General features: G+C 34.4%; 1 protein-coding gene and 1 pseudogene across 3 annotated transcripts; both read right to left on the bottom strand.

The window, feature by feature from the left end:
* Positions 1 to 294: 294 nt before the first annotated feature.
* LOC148606101 (uncharacterized) lies at positions 295 to 17,406 on the bottom strand. 2 transcript variants are annotated; one of them, XR_015914992.1, is made up of 10 exons: positions 17,051 to 17,406; positions 14,708 to 14,843; positions 12,696 to 12,761; positions 12,178 to 12,305; positions 10,585 to 10,698; positions 10,166 to 10,231; positions 9,826 to 9,934; positions 8,591 to 8,704; positions 3,351 to 3,394; positions 1,827 to 1,876 (listed from the first exon to the last, which is right to left on the bottom strand). XR_015914992.1 is itself a non-coding variant. In XM_088544287.1 (9 exons), the coding sequence occupies exons 2-9, from the start codon at positions 14,827 to 14,829 to the stop codon at positions 1,794 to 1,796; spliced, it is 732 nt and encodes a 243-aa protein (XP_088400413.1). In that variant the 5' UTR covers positions 14,830 to 14,843; positions 17,051 to 17,406; the 3' UTR covers positions 295 to 1,793. The 2 variants fall into 2 exon arrangements, 1 of the variants encoding a protein (XP_088400413.1); XM_088544287.1 differs by lacking the exon at positions 8,591 to 8,704 and having other exon boundaries at positions 295 to 1,876.
* Positions 4,377 to 8,618, bottom strand: LOC148606102 (uncharacterized; annotated as a pseudogene). Its single transcript, XR_015915329.1, has 4 exons — positions 8,591 to 8,618; positions 7,320 to 7,684; positions 6,882 to 6,951; positions 4,377 to 5,270 (listed from the first exon to the last, which is right to left on the bottom strand). The product of XR_015915329.1 is annotated as an uncharacterized LOC148606102 (transcript).
* Positions 17,407 to 18,207: the final 801 nt, after the last annotated feature.

Raw genomic sequence — 18,207 nt, 5'->3', positions numbered from 1 at the left:
TTTTTGCAAATGAGGGTATTTAAATCAGGAAAATTTTCTCTAAATACCCCCTCCTATTTTAGCCCCCCACACCACCCCCCCCCCCACCCCCCAAAAAAATATTTTTGGCTACACACTAAAGTTTTTTTCAGAAACAGATTTTGCATTCACTCTAAAAGTTCCCATGTTACATGGCTACATGACATTAAAATATCAAGTTAGTAATTTACAAAGTTGCACTACTGCCTGAGTTTCTTTTTTGGCTGTGTCAGTTTGAATGATAGCTATTATAGCCACTAGTACATGTGAACAGGATATTGCCCATTCTTGATCAGGAGGAAATTTAACAAACTAAACAAGAATTTAAATAGATTGACAACTTATAAAAGTGCTGTACTATTTTTTGCTATAGAATTTGAGAGAAAGTGCATGTCAAGAACAAATACAAAAACATGGGGAATACTGAGCTATTGTCGAATATTTTTTTTATAGAAATAATGCTCAAAATAAAAAAATTTCCCAACAAAAGGGGAGGTCCAAAACCCAGAAACCCCTCCTATATCAATTATTGCATGCACTATCTATACACAAGTTAATATCAGACCTTTGATTATTAAAACTACAATAATTCCTATGCTTGAGTTATCAAGAAAGAAGCACTGATCTCTGAGAGAATGAGTTACATGTCTATAAAATCCCCAGTGTATGTTTCTATGGTCTAAATTCCTGTTCTTCAAGTTATTTGCACTTTAATTCATACATGTATTATCTTGATCAGCCACTGATAAATTTATAAATCCAATCCCCAAAAAGCTAATAACTAGTCACTCCTTTTCCCACTATCAAAATACTGTATTAGCTAAGAAAATTTCAGGTATTGATCTTTTGATGTAAACAACAGTTAGAATGACTAAAATATGACATGACGTTATGAACAAAAGAGCACCTACAAATGTAGCAAATTATTTCATAAACAGAAATTATTATTGTGCGGAAAACAGGATGTCCTGAAGAGATTGCCTTTTTGTTTGGAACTGCTGGACTTCTTTTGTAGGTTTGGATGCACTCCTATAGGTGTGTATAGGTCATAAGACCACAATTTTCATACAATAAAAGACAAATTTTGAAGTGAAAAAATAAAGGCTGCTACATAAAGAAAGTAGTGTCCAGTAAAAAAATAGAACATAAATATTTCTGTTATTAAATCTTGATGATTTTTATCATACATTTATGGTCATTATATTAAATTTGAGGCTCTTTTCCAGTAATTTCTACATGCACATTTTAAATATTTGATAGCACAAGCATAATCTATTCGCCAATGACAAGAAGTTTTAGTAAATTCAATTTAAAGAAAGCACAAACATTTTTGTCTATGTTATCTATTACAAAATATTCTCCCTGTGGAAGACAAATGGGAGAAGTGAACGCAAACAGGAAGTTTTTTTGGCTTATTTCTCCATATGCATTAGACCCTGAACGAATGCATATGGTAGTCCAAAATTGATAACTGCAGACGAGAAGTATTAGTTAAAAAAAGGCTTGTCTTCAGGCTGAATTGTCTAAAATGTACAAATGTAAATAATGACTGGTACAGAAGTCATGTCACAGTAAGTAAAACAGCAAACGTCAGGGGATAAAGTTGCCGGCCTTGTATAGAATATGCCCTTCACTTAATGAAACGTGTATGTATTGACTTAGGTTGTGAAGTTGATAAAGACTCAATTATTTCACTGGTATTTGAATCTATGACTGATAAAAAAAATTTAGATCCCGTCAACTGTCAAGTTCTCTACCTATATTGTATCTTTCATCTAGTCTTCCAATCGCCTCAACCTCCTTGTCTCTGACCAAGGATCGTCATACTCTTGACGTTCTTCTAATGCCGAAAACTTAACTGTTAGAGATAATAGAATTTTATTCTAATATGACGTCTTCCTATCGGTACAACCACACCTTTAACACCTGCGCACTATCTCTTTTCTTTCGCTGTCGTTTCGAGACAAAACACTAATTTTTAGTGTCCGAGTTGCCTGTTTTTTGTTACTTTATATGTATGATTTTAGTTACTTTATGTTCTTTGTTGTGTATGTCTGTTTTCCATGTCTGGTCATTGTCCCTGGATTCCATTCTGATTACCGCTATAACCTTGGTTCCCTTGATTACTCTTTAAAAACGTTTACGCGATGATTTAGCGGCTGAGAGGTTACATGTATCTAATACTATACTGATAGTGATACTCATTCAATAGATGGTTTACTTGCATATGTGGTTTATTTTTTAATTAGTCCAACTTCCATACAGGGGAGGTTAAATGGAGCAGCCGTTATTTTGACTACACCTAGGGAATTTTTTTGTCACAAAAACTGCTGTATTTGTTATATTAGAAAAGAAATACTCATTTTAACATGGGTTCAACATTGTCGCTCGGTGTTAAATAATCGAATATAAATGCCGTACCATGTTAAAATGAGTTAAAATCTACCCCCTCCATGAATTATTTCTTAAATATCCTTGTTGTAGTGTTAGAAAAACAAGGGAAAAAATGCATGTATTGGCAGCTTTTTTCCAGAAAATATATACCTGATACGTTCAAAATCCACAATCGTTTTTTTTTATTATTTTCTATGTATGTTTTAGGTTTTAATTTACATGTACTTATATTAAAATAAATTCGTTCCAAGACTTTCTCACCAGAACGTATTTTAATTGTAAGAGTTCTTTAATCAATAAAACTAAGGAAATAATCTGGCTTAGATTTGTTTTAAAAAATCTCAAATTGATATTTTCTTCCAATCCTTTATTTCTTCTGAAAATTTTCAATTCAAAGTATTCAACACAATTTGAGTTTAGAAAAATCTGAATTTGAATTTCTATATGAAACCGGGCCCTGATTCTGTATTGTGCAGCTCTGGTCCGATTTAAAGAAAACCCGTGCAACTAATACCATGCACTATCAAGAATTTTCTGCTGTTCTGTATAGACCGTTGCAATTTAAGTTTTTAAGTAATTCTAAAACAATACACAGATTTAATAAAAGATAAGTTTGGAAAGGCACCATGGTAACTAATGTTTAAGTGGAGTCCGAGTTGCTCATTTGATCTTGTTTCTTTGTATGTTTTATTTTTGTTATTTTATGTTCGTTGTTGTGTTTGTCCGTTTCCCATATCTGGTCTTTGTCCCTGGATTACATTCTTTTGATTTCCGCTAGAATATTGGTTCTCTTGATTACTCTTTCTTTACACTTGATGCTATTTTGCACCTCCTACTTAGTTTTTTTCATCTGAATGAGTTTTTGGGCACTCTAATATTGTAAAAAGGGGGCAGGAGTATCAACAAATGAGCTGTGCCTACAGTTTTTATAGTCTTACCTGGATCTGTTCCTTGTTGTCTTTGTTTCTTCAATCTGTGACGCCTGGAGACATGGAAAAAAGAATTCAATACTGACTTTGAAACTGAGCAAGCACTTAAATATATTTTAGAAATATATATTTGTTTATTGACGGCTTACAAATGAACTTGACCCTTGTTTTTGCTGGTAATGAAAAAGTGCAACCAGTTGGGTTTTACATACCATATAAAGCTCACTAAGAACCTACCACAGTAATGTTTTTTTAGTCTACCACTTACACATATTATTAAAACCTTCAGCACACAAGTTTTAAAACCTACTTAAGGTCTATACGCCAGGCAGAGAAAGTGTAACAACGACTCTCCTTAAATTGATTTATTATTGAATACTGCCCTCCGTACGACAGACCATGTCATACAATAACTCATTAAGCGTTTTATGAAATACTGTGAAACACTAATTGTTCGTGGTGATCCAATTATCGTGGAATTCGTGGGTTGCCCAAACCACGAATTTAACAACCCAACGAAAAATGTATTTTCCAAAACCTTGTGGAAGAAGAACATGAACGACATACTGCCCGTATGGACTTTTACATATGTCAGACCCTGTTTACCTATATTTCAGTGTAAACAATATTACTTGTACATGCAGTGAATGAAGGAAGATATACAATCAGTAATAAAACTCCTTAAATGAATAAAAACACCAAAAAACTGATTTTGTTACTTTATTGAGATGTTTATTTCATACTTCCGGTTAAAATAGCATGTATCGGTAAAGTTTTCATTTTAAGTGTATAATTTGCGTATTGTTTATTTTGAGAAAATCGATCTGGAACAGCTGAGGTTTCATAAAGAGAAAAACTGAAGAAATTGTTTTAATATTTATTGTATTTTTTACCATCATATTAGTAACAATCTATTTTTGGTGCATATGAGATAAAAACATATTTAATAAAGCAGTAGACAATGTAATTTTAACACACACTGATAAATCACAGGAATACTATCAATTTCAACAGCTTATAAAGTCAATATCACTTTTAAGAGAGTAAACCAGCTTTACAGAAGCCCATCTGGATCAGGTCGGTACGTGTTGACATTTTATGGTGAGTAAAAATAATCCAGTTTGCATGGATGGGTTTTAGCACGGAAGTCTTGGTATCAACCACAACGTTGTTTGATGATGCATCACCGCCAGTGTCATCTACTTGCTGCTTCAATAGTTGTATTACTTCTGATGAGTACAAGTCGTTAAAGTGGGCTTTTAGTTCTTCTTTGTACTCTCGGTTGAGTGACAAGTGACATCGAATAACGCTATAGCTTTATGGGTTGTAGTGTATACTAACGGCAGCTCGTCGCGGATCTATCTACGTATGGTATTATGACTTTGTCACCGTAACGGATCATGGACTCCTCATTACTCCAGTGGGTCTCGGTGTAGGTGGTCCCAGTTGTCAGGAAAGTCAACACCCTTTGGAAGACAACGGTTGGTTTTGCCTGCATAAATCAGATGTGGAGGAAGAAGTGTACCGGATTTGGTTACTGCAAGAAGTAGAGTGATCTGTCGTGTACCGTCCATGGTCCAGTCTCCGCCAGGCACACGTTGACAAGCAGTCTAGTCCAAGTTTATGATGAGAGAGTCTGGTACATAGTGCTCCTCTAGGACTTTGTTGACTTTTTCCAGGTGGGTTGCTTTAATGTCGTCGAAGTCGGTGGGTAGGTGTTTGACTGCCTTTGTACCCTTTCTTTTGATGAAACTCATACGTTGTAGGATAGATCTGGCTAATGATTTGGTAATGTTGATGTGACCACCATACCGCTGAAGTTTGTTACGGGCAAATTTAGTAACGATTGCTTCTATTGATGCCATGATGATGCGAGTGTTGATAACGCCACCGTTCAGTCGGACTTTACGGATCCAGTCATTAACATTGTCGTCTAAGAGTAATCAAAGGAACCAAGGTTAAAGCGGTAATCAAAGGAACCAAGGTTAAAGCGGTAATCAAAGGAACCAAGGTTATAGCGGTAATCAAAAGAACCAAGGTTATAGCGGTAATCAAAGGAACCAAGGTTATAGCGGTAATCAAAGGAACCAAGGTTATAGCGGTAATCAAAGGAACCAAGGTTATAGCGGTAATCAAAAGAACCAAGGTTATAGCGGTAATCAAAGGAACCAAGGTTATAGCGGTAATCAAAAGAATGTAATCCAGGGACAAAGACCAGACATGGAAAACAAACATACACAACAAAGAACATAAAGTAACTAAAATCATACATACAAAGTAACAAAACTAAATGAGCAACTCGGACTCCACTAAAAACTGGGAGCATGGACCAGGTGCACCGGTAGGGTAAGCGTCCTCTGCTTTTCTAGAAACACCCGCCGAGTTGCTCATAAAAAGTCAAGTCCGGGGTAGACAAACGAGTGAAGGAAAACTATGACCCGTTGAATAAATCAGTTTTCATGGTGCTGATGGATACACCATAACGATCCACGAGTTCATGATAACGGCCATAAAACTTCTGTAGTGATGACTTCAATCTTGTAGCAACATAACTCTGTTCCAGAAGCCTATTTGTTAGAGTTCTAGCGCGATAGAAAAAGTCTGCGTAGTTTCGGCAAGCTCTGGCATAACGTATGAGTTGTAATATGAACACTCCATACGCAGGAGCCGAAGGGATGTTGCCACAGATGAAAGGAAAGTTGACAATGATGAATGAAAAGTCATCACGTTTGTCGTAAAGTTTGATCAATAGTTTTCCTTTACCATCGATTTCTAAGTGTAGGTCAAGATATGTGGCTGTCTTCACAGTGTCTGTAGCATCCTTTATCTCAAGTTCTTTTGGGTAGATGCGATGTATCAAATCCCCGAAATTAGGATTGTTTAAAGATAATACGTCATGTCATCTATGTAGCGGAAACTGAGATTGAAGGCTCTAGGCAAACGATATTCTTTCTTTTTGATCAGATCAGCTATAAAGTCAGCCTCATAAGAGTGAAGGAATAGGTCAGCAAGTAAAGGAGCACAATTTGTTCCCATTGGAATGCCGACCGTTTGTTGAAAAACACGTCCACCACACTGGACAAATATGTTGTCAGTTGAAGATTCCAGCATTTTGTAAACATCTTCCTCTGTATATTTGGAAGATGTTTTGGAATTATTTCTAACAAAGTATGAGGAATCTCTACCAAGAACTATATATTTGTATCTAGGTGTACCATCTTTTTTGGAAAAACAACGATGTATAATGTTTTTAAGTCGGGATTTTAACTGAGTATGGGGAATAGAAGTATACAGTGTTGATAAATCATAGGTTTTAATGCTATTATATTCAGATAATAGTTTGAAAAGATCTTTCGAATTTTTCAGGATCCACATTGAATTAATACCACTACGGGAGTAACAAGTGGTAGGACTGTAGACCCTCTTTGACAGTTGTGAGTATAGGAGTTAAAAGTTTTGAAAGAGGTTTGGTGGTACATTTTGCAGATCCAGCTATGAAACGTTGTTTGTATGGATTCTTGTGAAGTTTAGGAATCCAGTACATCTAAGTCACCAAAAGCTAACGGTTTACCACGGGGTGAGTGAAGTAATGAAGAAATCTCGGTACCAACTGAAAAACAAAGATAACGAAATTTTATTGATAAATTCATTTTGTAATAAATCAAGATAATTCAGTAGTTAATTAATTCCGATCTTAAATTTACTTTAACCGTTAAAATCATAAAAAAAAATTCAATCAAATTATACAATCAGATTTGCTAATAACTTTGTGCCAGTTTAACACAAATTTGTAAGCCGAGGGTAGACAATTCAAAATTGTAAAGAAAAGTAAGAATTTAAATTTCGACGTTAAGCCAATGTTGGTGGAATAAAAGGCAAATACGCAAGAAGGTAAACGAGTAATGATTATTAATTTTAACTTTTTCCTGAACTGGACTGGGACTGGGCAATCAAGGCAAATATTTTATTGATAAGCACCTTTCTTCTTTAATTTGGTATAACTGACCCGCATGCTGCGGACTGAAGTTTCGCTGACTTTGTGACCAAGGTCGGCGGTGAACTTTCTGGAAGCTCTGGCAACACCATTGTATTCAGCATAACGGGCTATCTTGGCACGAGTATTGTCGTTGTAGGTGTTCACCTCTATTTCTTTTGCGTGAAATAGTAGATGGAGAAGCGGCTACCAAAGTATCTACACCGTCATTTGCTGCTTGAACAACGAGTTTTACATTCTGAAGGGAAAGGAAGGCCTGGCGTGGAAGGTTTCGTAACCTTGATGGAACCGGACTTTAACCAACATAGTGAACTGAATTGTTTAGATTTCCGAAAGTATTTAAGGCATCCTTAATTTGAGTAATTTTAAGCGTTGGTCACAGCTTTGGCGACAAACATCACTTTTACAAATATTTTCTTTTTTATAATGCCGCTAACTATAATTATTATTACGATTTAAAGATAATCATTTAATTATCCGCTTTTCAAGTAAAAAGATCAAACAAATGATTAATCTTGATTTGAGTCGTTATTGTCAATCAACTAACGACTTTCAGCTAAATCATTCATGTAAAATTTACAACATAAATTTTTTGTTTTGAAATTTTGTTTTCCACGAATTTAACAACCCACGACAATATCTTTTTTTGTAAATCCACGAAAATTGATGTCAACGAAAATAAATGAATTCACAGTAATATAATTTTGGAAGAAGTGACGATGTATTGTAAATGTGATACCCTCCGAAAACTTCCATATCCATCCGTCTGTCCATCCCCGAAGACTTCCAGATGATAACTTCAGAACGAATCCATGGAGTTCGGAACTTTGCACAATTGTTTAGTGTCATCAAATAAGAATTAAGTTCAATTTTCAACAGAAACAAAAATGTAATTTTCGAGTAAGACTATTTTAAACGTTTTGCATTCCCCCTTGTTTACTCCTACGTGGCGGGGTATCACTTAAATGTTCCACTAAGGGCGTAATGCCCTATCTTTAAGAATTATTTCGAATTATTGGACATTGAACACAAAAAAACAAACGGAAACGACAAAACATTGAGCAGTATATATTGACGTAGAAATATGAGTGATAGAATAAAGAAAAGAGATTCATGTCCACTTAAAAACACTTAAAAAATATTTCACGATAAATATCAGATCCAAGGTAATGAACATAGGTAGAGTTGTTTTAGGACCTAACATATGTTTGTGAACAGTGTCATTGATTATCAAGATATAATTATGAAGACTCACCCTCTGCCTGGTGTTTAGGTAGAACCATACTAGTTTAAGCTTTCGGATGGAAAAATTATCATTTTCTATATTACGATACACAATCGTAGTCCAGGCCATCTGTTTCTTGCTTGACTGAATGCAGATATGTAAATGTTGGTATGAAGCAATGACTCATAGTACTATCCCATTTCGTAATTATTTCAGGAGAAGACTTCATTAGTGTGTTATGTTACTTGTGTCTGGTCCATTTTGTTTATTACCAATAAAATATGTTTAAAACTAAACTCAAAGCAGAGTTTGGCTCCCAATATCTATCGGCCGTATTTGAAGTAAAGCATTTACAACAGGAAACATTTTGAAAAATGTAAAGTATTTGATAGCCTTAAAGGACAGAATTCAACAATTCACAAGAAGCTGAATCAAAACGCCTACCCACACCCCCCTCTTTCAATCTTTATGTAAAAAAAAATTCAGCAAACCGAAAAAGGCAGCTTCCTTCCATTGAGACCAGCACTATACAAAAAAAAAAAACTCTATTGCTATAGGGGTTTTGAGTTCTCGTATGATACGTCTCACGAGGACGGGCAGACGAACGGATGTAATACAACTTCCAAAAGACGGGTGTATAAAATACATGTATATAAATATTGGAACAGATTACAGACAAAAATCATAAATTATTCATAATTGTTATTTAATTGTAGCCCCCTTTTTTACTTCATTAAAATAATTTTTTGTCAAGAGTAGAAATGTTAATGTGAAAAAAACATAATGTTATTTAAGTTTCATTTGTACAAATATGATCGACGGTATATTTGGACATTCAATTCAGTGGATACGTGTAACATTAGACTAGGAACACCGAAGCGCACCACATGTGTACCTCTACTGGTCGATCAATTTCTACACTCTCAAGGCTGGCATCACATGTGCATCTTTATTGATCGATCATTTACTACTCTCCCAAGATAGGCATCACATGTGCACTTTTACTGATCGATCATTTTCCATACTCCCAAGATAAGCATCAAAGGTGCACCACTACTGCAAAGGTGCACCACTACTGATTGATTATTTAATGCACTCTCAAGACAGGCATCGAATGTGCACCTCTACTGGTCTAGATTTTTCTGCACTCTTAAGAGGCAGGTTTATACTTCCAAGCTTACGTCAGCAAAAGGAGTGCAAAAGTGTTTGTTCAGTCCACAGCTAACAGGTACATATACAAACAATAAGTATATTATCATACCCACCTTTCCCTTAGCACGAATCCTATGAGCAGAATAACAATGAGTGTTACCAATGACAGTATCAAAGCTATTAGAATTGTAGTGGAATCTCCATCGCCGTCTTCGTTGCTTTCTGAAAATTATATTATATAACAAATTATGTAGCGATGGCTTCTTGATAGAACATAAAGTAACTTAAAATCATACATACAAAGTAACAAAAGTAAATGAGCAACTCGGACTCCACTAAAAACTGGGAGCATATGACAATAGGGTTATACCATTAAATGACCGGAAAGAACTATGTGCGATCATATAAAAAAAAACTCGCAAATAAGTGTAAAATATGATACCAAATTCTCACCTTGGTTAGTTGTTGGCGTTGTACTAGTACTAGTAGGAGTCAATGTAGTTGTCGAGTTCATAAGAGCTAAACGAATAGATTTAAAACTAATTGAATAATATACGTGTTAGCTTTGTTAGTAATGAAGTTGTATTACACACTAACTAGTTCACATGAATTAGGAAATATCGATGAACGAGTTTCAAGCATTTTTGAATAGCAGTATACATGTAAATCACAGTCTCCTTTTAAATTATCTCAAGCTCTGGTTATATATTGTCGGTAACCACATTTACACTTTGAATTTATGCTGAATTTGACTTGATTATGGATCGGATTAGTGTTCAGTACTTTTGTTGTTACCCTTATTTCGAAAACAAATCCTTTCCTTGTGCTTATACAATGTATCAGGATGTGCTTGGTCAAATTGATTTACTTACGTTCTATGGGGTCCCTGAATTTTCTACACTCCCCTGTCTTGTGATTGCATCTTCTACACTCGTCACATTCACAAATTTCTGAACAGTTCTGTCCATCTGTCCCATGTTTGCATGCTGATAAACAAAGTAATACAGAATTCACGTTGGACAAACCATTGTAAAAAAGAACAAGTTGTGGTAAAGTTGTGTTAATTTTAGCATTCAAATGTGATCCATAGAACCCTCTTTTTTGTGTACAGTTAAAGATAGCAACCTTATTTTTTATAAATTTCCAGATCCACCATTTTAATAAACCAAAGTGGACATAGGAGCCCTGACAAATTGCGAGGATTGCTTAATGTTTTCTTCCCCCTCTATATAAGGATTTCCATTTAGCGTAATTTCAGTAATTAGTAATTTGTTTTGTTTACAAAAATGAACATTTTTAATAATCCTCATGTCTACTTAAACCAAAGTGTTTCCCATTTACAGCTCAACAATTTGCTATTAGTAGACAATGCGTATAAAATATCTATCATACTAAGTGCCTATGTATGACTTTCAATATAACACTTACTGCTTAAAAGATATCAAACGGATGCTTAGATAATCACAAAGGTATATAAAACTTTACGCATGAATATACCTAAATGTTTATAAAAACTCACACGTAAGACAATATTTTTCGGCAGTACCGTCGGGTTTTAACCAAGCCATTTGCAAATGATGCAAGCTTTTAAATGTAATAATAATAAATAAAAAGCCCAAAGTTTCGAATTGGAATTAAATATGTCTCGACCAGCAAACTGACAACGAGTAATTATAATACACATAAAAGAAGACAAATCTTAGAATACATTGCTATTTTTCATAAAACCGGTCACCCCTATAAACCGGCCATTTCCTCGTGCCCCAGCGGTGGCCGATTTCGAGAAGTTTAATTGTACTGTCAAAAATATACTAGCTTTTTTAGATGAAGATACATCCAGTTCCTTATTAAAAACTGTACTTTTTAACTTACATACAAAAAAATCATGAATCATAAATTAAAAAATCTTCTCGTTGATGATCATGCGGTGAGCATTCCAATAAGAAGTGCTAAGTGTTCTCGTCAGCCTTTTGATCTTAGAACGCGCATTTTCCTGATTCTTTGAGATTCATATGCTTTAGTGTATTATTCAATGAACAATTATTGGGTCGTAGTTAAAGTTTAAGTCTATTAGCATAAAATTCTCCAACATAAAAAAAAAATATATAATTATCATGATAATGAAATCCCTGTACACCTCAAGCGTACTTTTCTCTATGGATCTTATTGAGACAAAAACAAACAGTAGGAAGTAATGAAAAAAGCACAAGGTAAACTAACATAAAGGCAGAACAGCAGCTGAACTTCGTCATTCCATTGGTCAATATACAGTTTCTATTCCTGTTTCATCTATTGTAAACGTAAATTATGGAGAAGACAGAAAGAAGTGTCTTGTTAGTGAACAAGATTGACATGAACGTATTTTTTTTTTATTTATTTATTTACATTAGCACGTGTACCATGTAGTAATAAAGAGTATATTTGGCAATATTTGCCTCCTCTATACAGAAAACACCTGTACATACGTTTACATTTGTCTTTCTTTCCCCGTCTCGAAAAACCAATACAACAGTCCTCCACAGTGTATGTAGTGTTGACGAAATACTTTCCGTCCTTTTCGATCGTCACGTGGGTAAGAACGTCTTTCTTCTCTCTTTAGAACAAAAATTAGTCAGTAACTTTTGGACTATTGATAACGCCAGAATGATGTACAAGTCAAAACACAAATGCATCAACACCCAAGCGAACATGTTTGGTATATTAAATGGAAATAAGAAGCCATATTCAAAGAAGAAATTATTCAAGTTTTATGAAGATATCTTACCATGTGGATATGTATTTATTGTAAGAAGATGAACGTTTGATTTGTATCCTCATTTGGCGTGAGATAGTAAGACATCTCTACATTTTCTATATTACAAGAGTAAATTACGGTACTTAATTTCATAATTTGAATTGAATCATTGTTTTTGTTTGTTTGTTTTCCTTCTTCCTTTTTTTGTGGGGGAGGGGTGTGTGAGCTATGACTTCAATTCAAGCTTACCCTGTACATTTCTGTAACACTCCACTGATATTTTTTTCAACAGTATAGTTCTGTTCTACCAATTCCCTGAAAGAGGAACAAATAATGAAAATTAAACCTATAGATTAAAACAGCCATAGAATATTTTACTTTTTATGAGCTCGATCTTTTCTATCATCGTTTTAAATCAAGACCACAACCCTTGGCGCAGGCGTGGAACTATTGACAGCTTGAAGATTTCAAAAACAAAAATAGTTTTTTTATAATTAAAAACTGATGTAGATAGTTAACAACTCATTCAATTTTGATAGTTGTCAAGGGAACCAAGGTTATAGCGGTAATCAACAAAATGCAATCCAGAGACAAAGACCAGACATGGAAAACAGACATACACAACAAAGAACATAAAGTAACTAAAATCATATCTACAAAGTAACAAAAGCAAATGAGCAACTCGGACTCCACTAAAAACTGGGAGCATGGACAAGGTGCACCGGTAGGGTAAAAGTCCTCTGCTTTTCTAGAAACACCAGCCGAGTTGCTCATTAAAAGTCAAGTCCGGGGTAGACAAACGAGAGAAGGAAAACTATGACCCGTTGAATAAATCAGTTTTCATGGTGCAGATGGATACACCATAACGACCCACGAATTCATGATGACGACCATTAAACTTCTGTAGTGATTACTTCAATCTTGTAGCAACATAACCCTGTTGCAGAAGCCAATTTGTTAGAGTTCTAGCGCGATACAAAAAATCTGCGTAGTTTAGGCAAGCTCTGGCATAATGTATGAGTTGTGATATGAACACTCCATACGTAGGTGCTGAAAATATGTTGCCACAGATGAAAGGAAAGGAAAGTTGACAATTTTGAATGAAAAGTCATAAAGTTTGGTCAATAGTTTTCCTTTACTATCGATTTCTAAGTGTAGGTCAAGATATAAGGCTGACTTCACAGTGTCTGTAGTATCCTTTCAAGTTCTTTGGGGTAGATGCGATGTATCAAATCCCCGAAATTAGGATTGTTTAAAGATAATACGTCATCTACATAGCGAAAACTGAGATTAAAGGATCTAGCTAAACGATGTTTTTTCTTTCGGACCAGATCAGCTATAAAGTCAGCCTCATAAGAGTGAAGGAAAAGGTCAGCAAGTAAAGGAGCACAATTTGTTCCCATTGGAATGCCGACCGTTTGTTGAAAACCACGTCTACCACACTGGACAAATATGTTATCGATTAAAAATTCCAGCATTTTGTAGAAAATGGATTTGTCGTATTCAGTTGCGATTTTTAACATTAGAAAATCATTTTGTAATATTAAAAAATGTGACTGATTTTGCAATATTGCAAAGGGAATTTTCAATATTACACAATCATTTTCTAATATTACAAATTCATTTTCTAATATTACAAATTCATTTTCTATATTTACAAATTCATTTTCTAATATTACAAAATGTTAGATATTTTATAATTTTACTAAATCAGGAATTTGTAATATTAGAAAATGAATTTGTAATATTACAAAATGAATTTCTAATATTAAAAAACATGATCTTGTAATATTAAAAAAATCATTTTCTAATATTACAAAATGTTGATTTTTGTCCACTTGCAATACTTTTTTATTTTTATTAGAATCCCTGCCTACATTTTTTTTCAATCAGAAGCTAAATCTGCTCAGAATATATGTTTTCCGTACGAATTTTCGACTAATTAGTCTTTTAATCCCAATCAGATACCACAAGTAATAACAATAAACATTAATTTTAAGAACAAATGAGAAAATACACAACAAATGCGATTTTTAATGTACAAACAACTTAACGAAAAAGAAGAAAAAAGAACAAAACCTTACATTGACATGTGTTATATCATACTGTAGAAATAATTCGCCAGTTACGAAGCTGAACTTAATTAGAGAAAAAAATAAAAACATACAAGTCCATTTAAAATTTCAATCTATCACAGAAAGCAGTGTTCAAAATTCTTCAAAATAACTTAAAAACAAAACAGCAAATGTGATAGTTATTACCATTCCGTTAAGTTGCAAAGATGATTTCTATTTTCTTCTTTGTTTCCCTTGGCAATGGCTGTAGCTAAAAACAGGAGGACAAGCGACAGAACTACCGGCCTGCTTTGGGGGGGAATCGTCATGATAGTAAATGTTTCTGTAAAGTATAACGAATTTTAGTAAAGGAGTTGGGACAATACATTTATAGTATTTTCAGCCTAAACATATTATTTATTTTTCTAAATGTATTAAAATATTTACAACTGACAGAATAGTGTGTACTAAAGAAAACAGAAAAAAAAAATATTTGTTACAATCATTATCATGTCAACATGAGGTCACAATGTCAGCTTTAAAAACATGTAAAACAAAAAAAATATTACAGAAGTTACTGAGCACTGCATATTACTGGACATCGAGAAACAACACAATACAGAGAACAATCATTGTATAAGAAATGGAGCCAAGTCTAAAGTCGTTTCTTTATATTTTTCCACTCCAAAAACTATTGAAATCAAGAAAACCAATATTCTAGCGGAAATCAGGGGCGGGTCCAAGATTTTATGAAGAGGAGGCGTAATTACGAGAAATCAGTATAATAGGAAGCCAGATTATGACATGTTTAATTAATGGATATGATAAATTGCTAAATTCGATACAATATTTAGCAAATTACGAATTTTTTTCTTTGAAAAGAGGGGGCGTACGCCAATTGCACCCTCTCAAAAGAATGTACACAGTGTATTCCAGGGACAAAGACCAGACATGGAAAACACATACACTTAATAAAGAACATAACATAACCAAAACAATCCATACAAAGAAACAAAAGTAAATGAGCAACTCGGACTCCACTAAAAACTGGGAGCATGGACCAGGTGCACCGGTAGGGTAAGCGTCCTCTGTTTCTATTTTCAAGAAACTAGGATTATTGCTTGTGTGTTGTGCAAGTTTATTTAATCACTTTCCCAGCTACATTTGTATCAAAGCAAGAAAACAAGTTTAACGTTCTGTAGTGATTTTTTTCCACCTTTCAGTTAGGAAAATAATTATATACAAATCGAGCGAAGTAGTATTCATAATGGATATAGATTCATATGGATTATTACAAATAATTTGAGGGATTAATGCAGAGATTTTAACAGGTCGGTTGGTAGAAGAAAAAGGGGGCTTCATGCAATTCTTTGCTCATTTTTGCCAAAATTTTGCACAGAATTTACTAAATTTGCCAACAAATTGGGTACCAAACCCTGGAATCCCTGATTATGTTAAACGGTTTTCAAAGTAGTACATATGTGTGAGGTTGCTTACAATGTGTCTGTAAGAAAAAAGATATTGTTCTCGAAGCATTTTCGCTTTTCCACACATTACGACTTACATATTATGTTGGATATAAAATCACTTTAGTGTAAGCTGTACGTTAATAAAAGTTGAGCCATTTCCAATATGGCGTCGTCTGTGAAATCGAAAAGGCAATCACCTATTTACATACTTATTTGTCTCTGTTTTTCAACGGTCAGCATTACAAAGGGAACAAATTGTACTCCTTTACTTGCCGACCTATTTCTTCACTCTTTTAAGGCTGACTTTATAGCTGATTTGATCAGAAATAAAAAAAAATATTGTTTGGCTAGATCCTTCAATCTCAGTTTCCGCTACATAGATGACGTATTATCTTCAAACAATCCTAATTTCGGGGATTTGGAAGAAAAACTATTGACCAAACTTTACGACAAACGTGATGACTTTTCATTCAGAATTACCAACTTTCCTTTCATCTGTGGCAACATACCTTCGACTCCTGCGTATGGAGTGTTCATTTCACAACTCATACGTTATGCCAGAGTTTGCCGAAACTACGCAGACTTTTTGTATCGCGCTAGAACTCTAACAAATAGGCTTCTGGAACAGGGTTATGTTGCTACAAGATTGACGTCATCACTACAGAAGTTTTATGGTCGTCGTCATGAACTCTTGGATCGTTATGATGTATCCATCAGCATCATGAAAACTGATTTATTCAACGGGTCATAGTTTACCTTTCCTCGTTTGTCTACCCCGGACTTGATTTTTTATGAGCAACTCGTCGGGTGTTTCTAGAAAAGCAGAGGACGCTTACCCTACCGATGCACCTGGTCCATGCTCCTAGTTTTTAGTGGAGTCCGAGTTGCTCATTTAGTTTTGTTACTTTGTATGTATGATTATATTTACTTTATGTTCCTTGTTGTGTATGTCTGTTTTCCATGTCTGGTCTTTGTCCCTGGATTACATTATTTTGATTACCGCTATAACCTTGGTTTCCTTGATTACTCTCTCAATATATCTTGATAATGTTATGATTAGTAAACAAACTGTTTAACTTACGTTTTCTCGGTGATATCTGTTTACAATAGAAATGTGGGTATAACGTTGCAATTAATTGATGAACTGGCAGCGATGACAAAAAATTACACTTGAAGCAGGAAAGCAAATTTTCTTTCGCCAATTGTCGTTAATCGATAACATTTGTTCAATGATGTAGAGTTGATCTAAAGGTATTTTGTATTCAACTTTTGGGCTGTGATTCTACATTTTCAGTGTAAATGTTCAAACTGTGCATCAATTCATTATTGGTCAAAACCCCACCTGTTCGGTTGCGTCCTTTTGTAAATAAGAACAATCACGAAATATTTGTTGGCGGATAGATTTTAAAATTCCAATAAAATATTGTACGGTTAAGTTTAAAGGCTTTATTTTTAAATTTATGAGAATTTAAGTGCTATGTTTGCCAAGAGGAAGGAAACAGCTTAAAAATTCTAATAGATCACTGTACCAATTATCACCAGGATAACGTTTTGAAACTTAAACTCTTTGAATTGAATGTCAATACTTGAAAAACAGGATATAGAACGTTGGACTTCAATATTGTTTCAGCAATTGTAAAAGGAAACATATGATATAATTGTTCATTGTATTAGTGATGGAAAAGTCTATTTTTGCCAAGAAAAGGTGATCTCATATATGGGAGATTGATTTTGTACCCCATTATAAAAACAAATTAAGAAGGGTGACAACAACTATACTCCATGATAAACAGGTGATGGGTCCCGATTGTCGGAACATCCCCACCATCACTTATAGCAAGTGCCCTTCACCCCGCCTTGAAACGTTGTGAAATAAGATGTGGTTTAGGCCTTTCGTTGGGGAAGAAATTTACTAACAGAGTTTAAAACTCACAGATTATCAACCTTTATCATCTTCGGGTAAATTAAAAACCCCACCGTACACTATTTCATGGGATTTCTAAACTCAACCGCCCACCAAAACATTTCGTGACTCGTAATTGTCCTTGTTTACAAAAGGACGCGACCGAACAGGACGAGAATTGAACAATGTTGAGTTGACGCATATTTTGGACATTCACACTGAAAATGTAGGATCACCGACAAAAAGTTGAATAAAAAATACCCTTAGATCAACTATACATCAATGACAAAATATTATCAATTAACGACAATTAACGAAAGAAAATTTGCTTTCCC

The sequence above is a fragment of the Perna viridis genome, chromosome 9 (genome assembly GCF_037379345.1).
Source record: "Perna viridis isolate PV_CMFRI_1.1 ecotype Kerala chromosome 9, ASM3737934v1, whole genome shotgun sequence".
NCBI classification, from domain to species: domain Eukaryota; kingdom Metazoa; phylum Mollusca; class Bivalvia; order Mytilida; family Mytilidae; genus Perna; species Perna viridis.
Note: the sequence above shows the minus strand (reverse complement) of the source record. Positions and strands in the feature narration are given on the sequence as shown.

Bases quoted from the DNA above. Each gene is read 5' to 3' on its own strand.
- LOC148606101 (XM_088544287.1), bottom strand. From the start codon at position 14,829: ATGACGATTCCCCCCCAAAGCAGGCCGGTAGTTCTGTCGCTTGTCCTC. The intron at 10,699-12,177 runs GTATGTACAGGT...TTTGTTTATCAG, and splicing joins AAAGAAAGACAAATGTAAAC to CATGCAAACATGGGACAGAT. The intron at 10,232-10,584 runs GTAAGTAAATCA...CTATTCGTTTAG, and splicing joins ATTCAGGGACCCCATAGAAC to CTCTTATGAACTCGACAACT.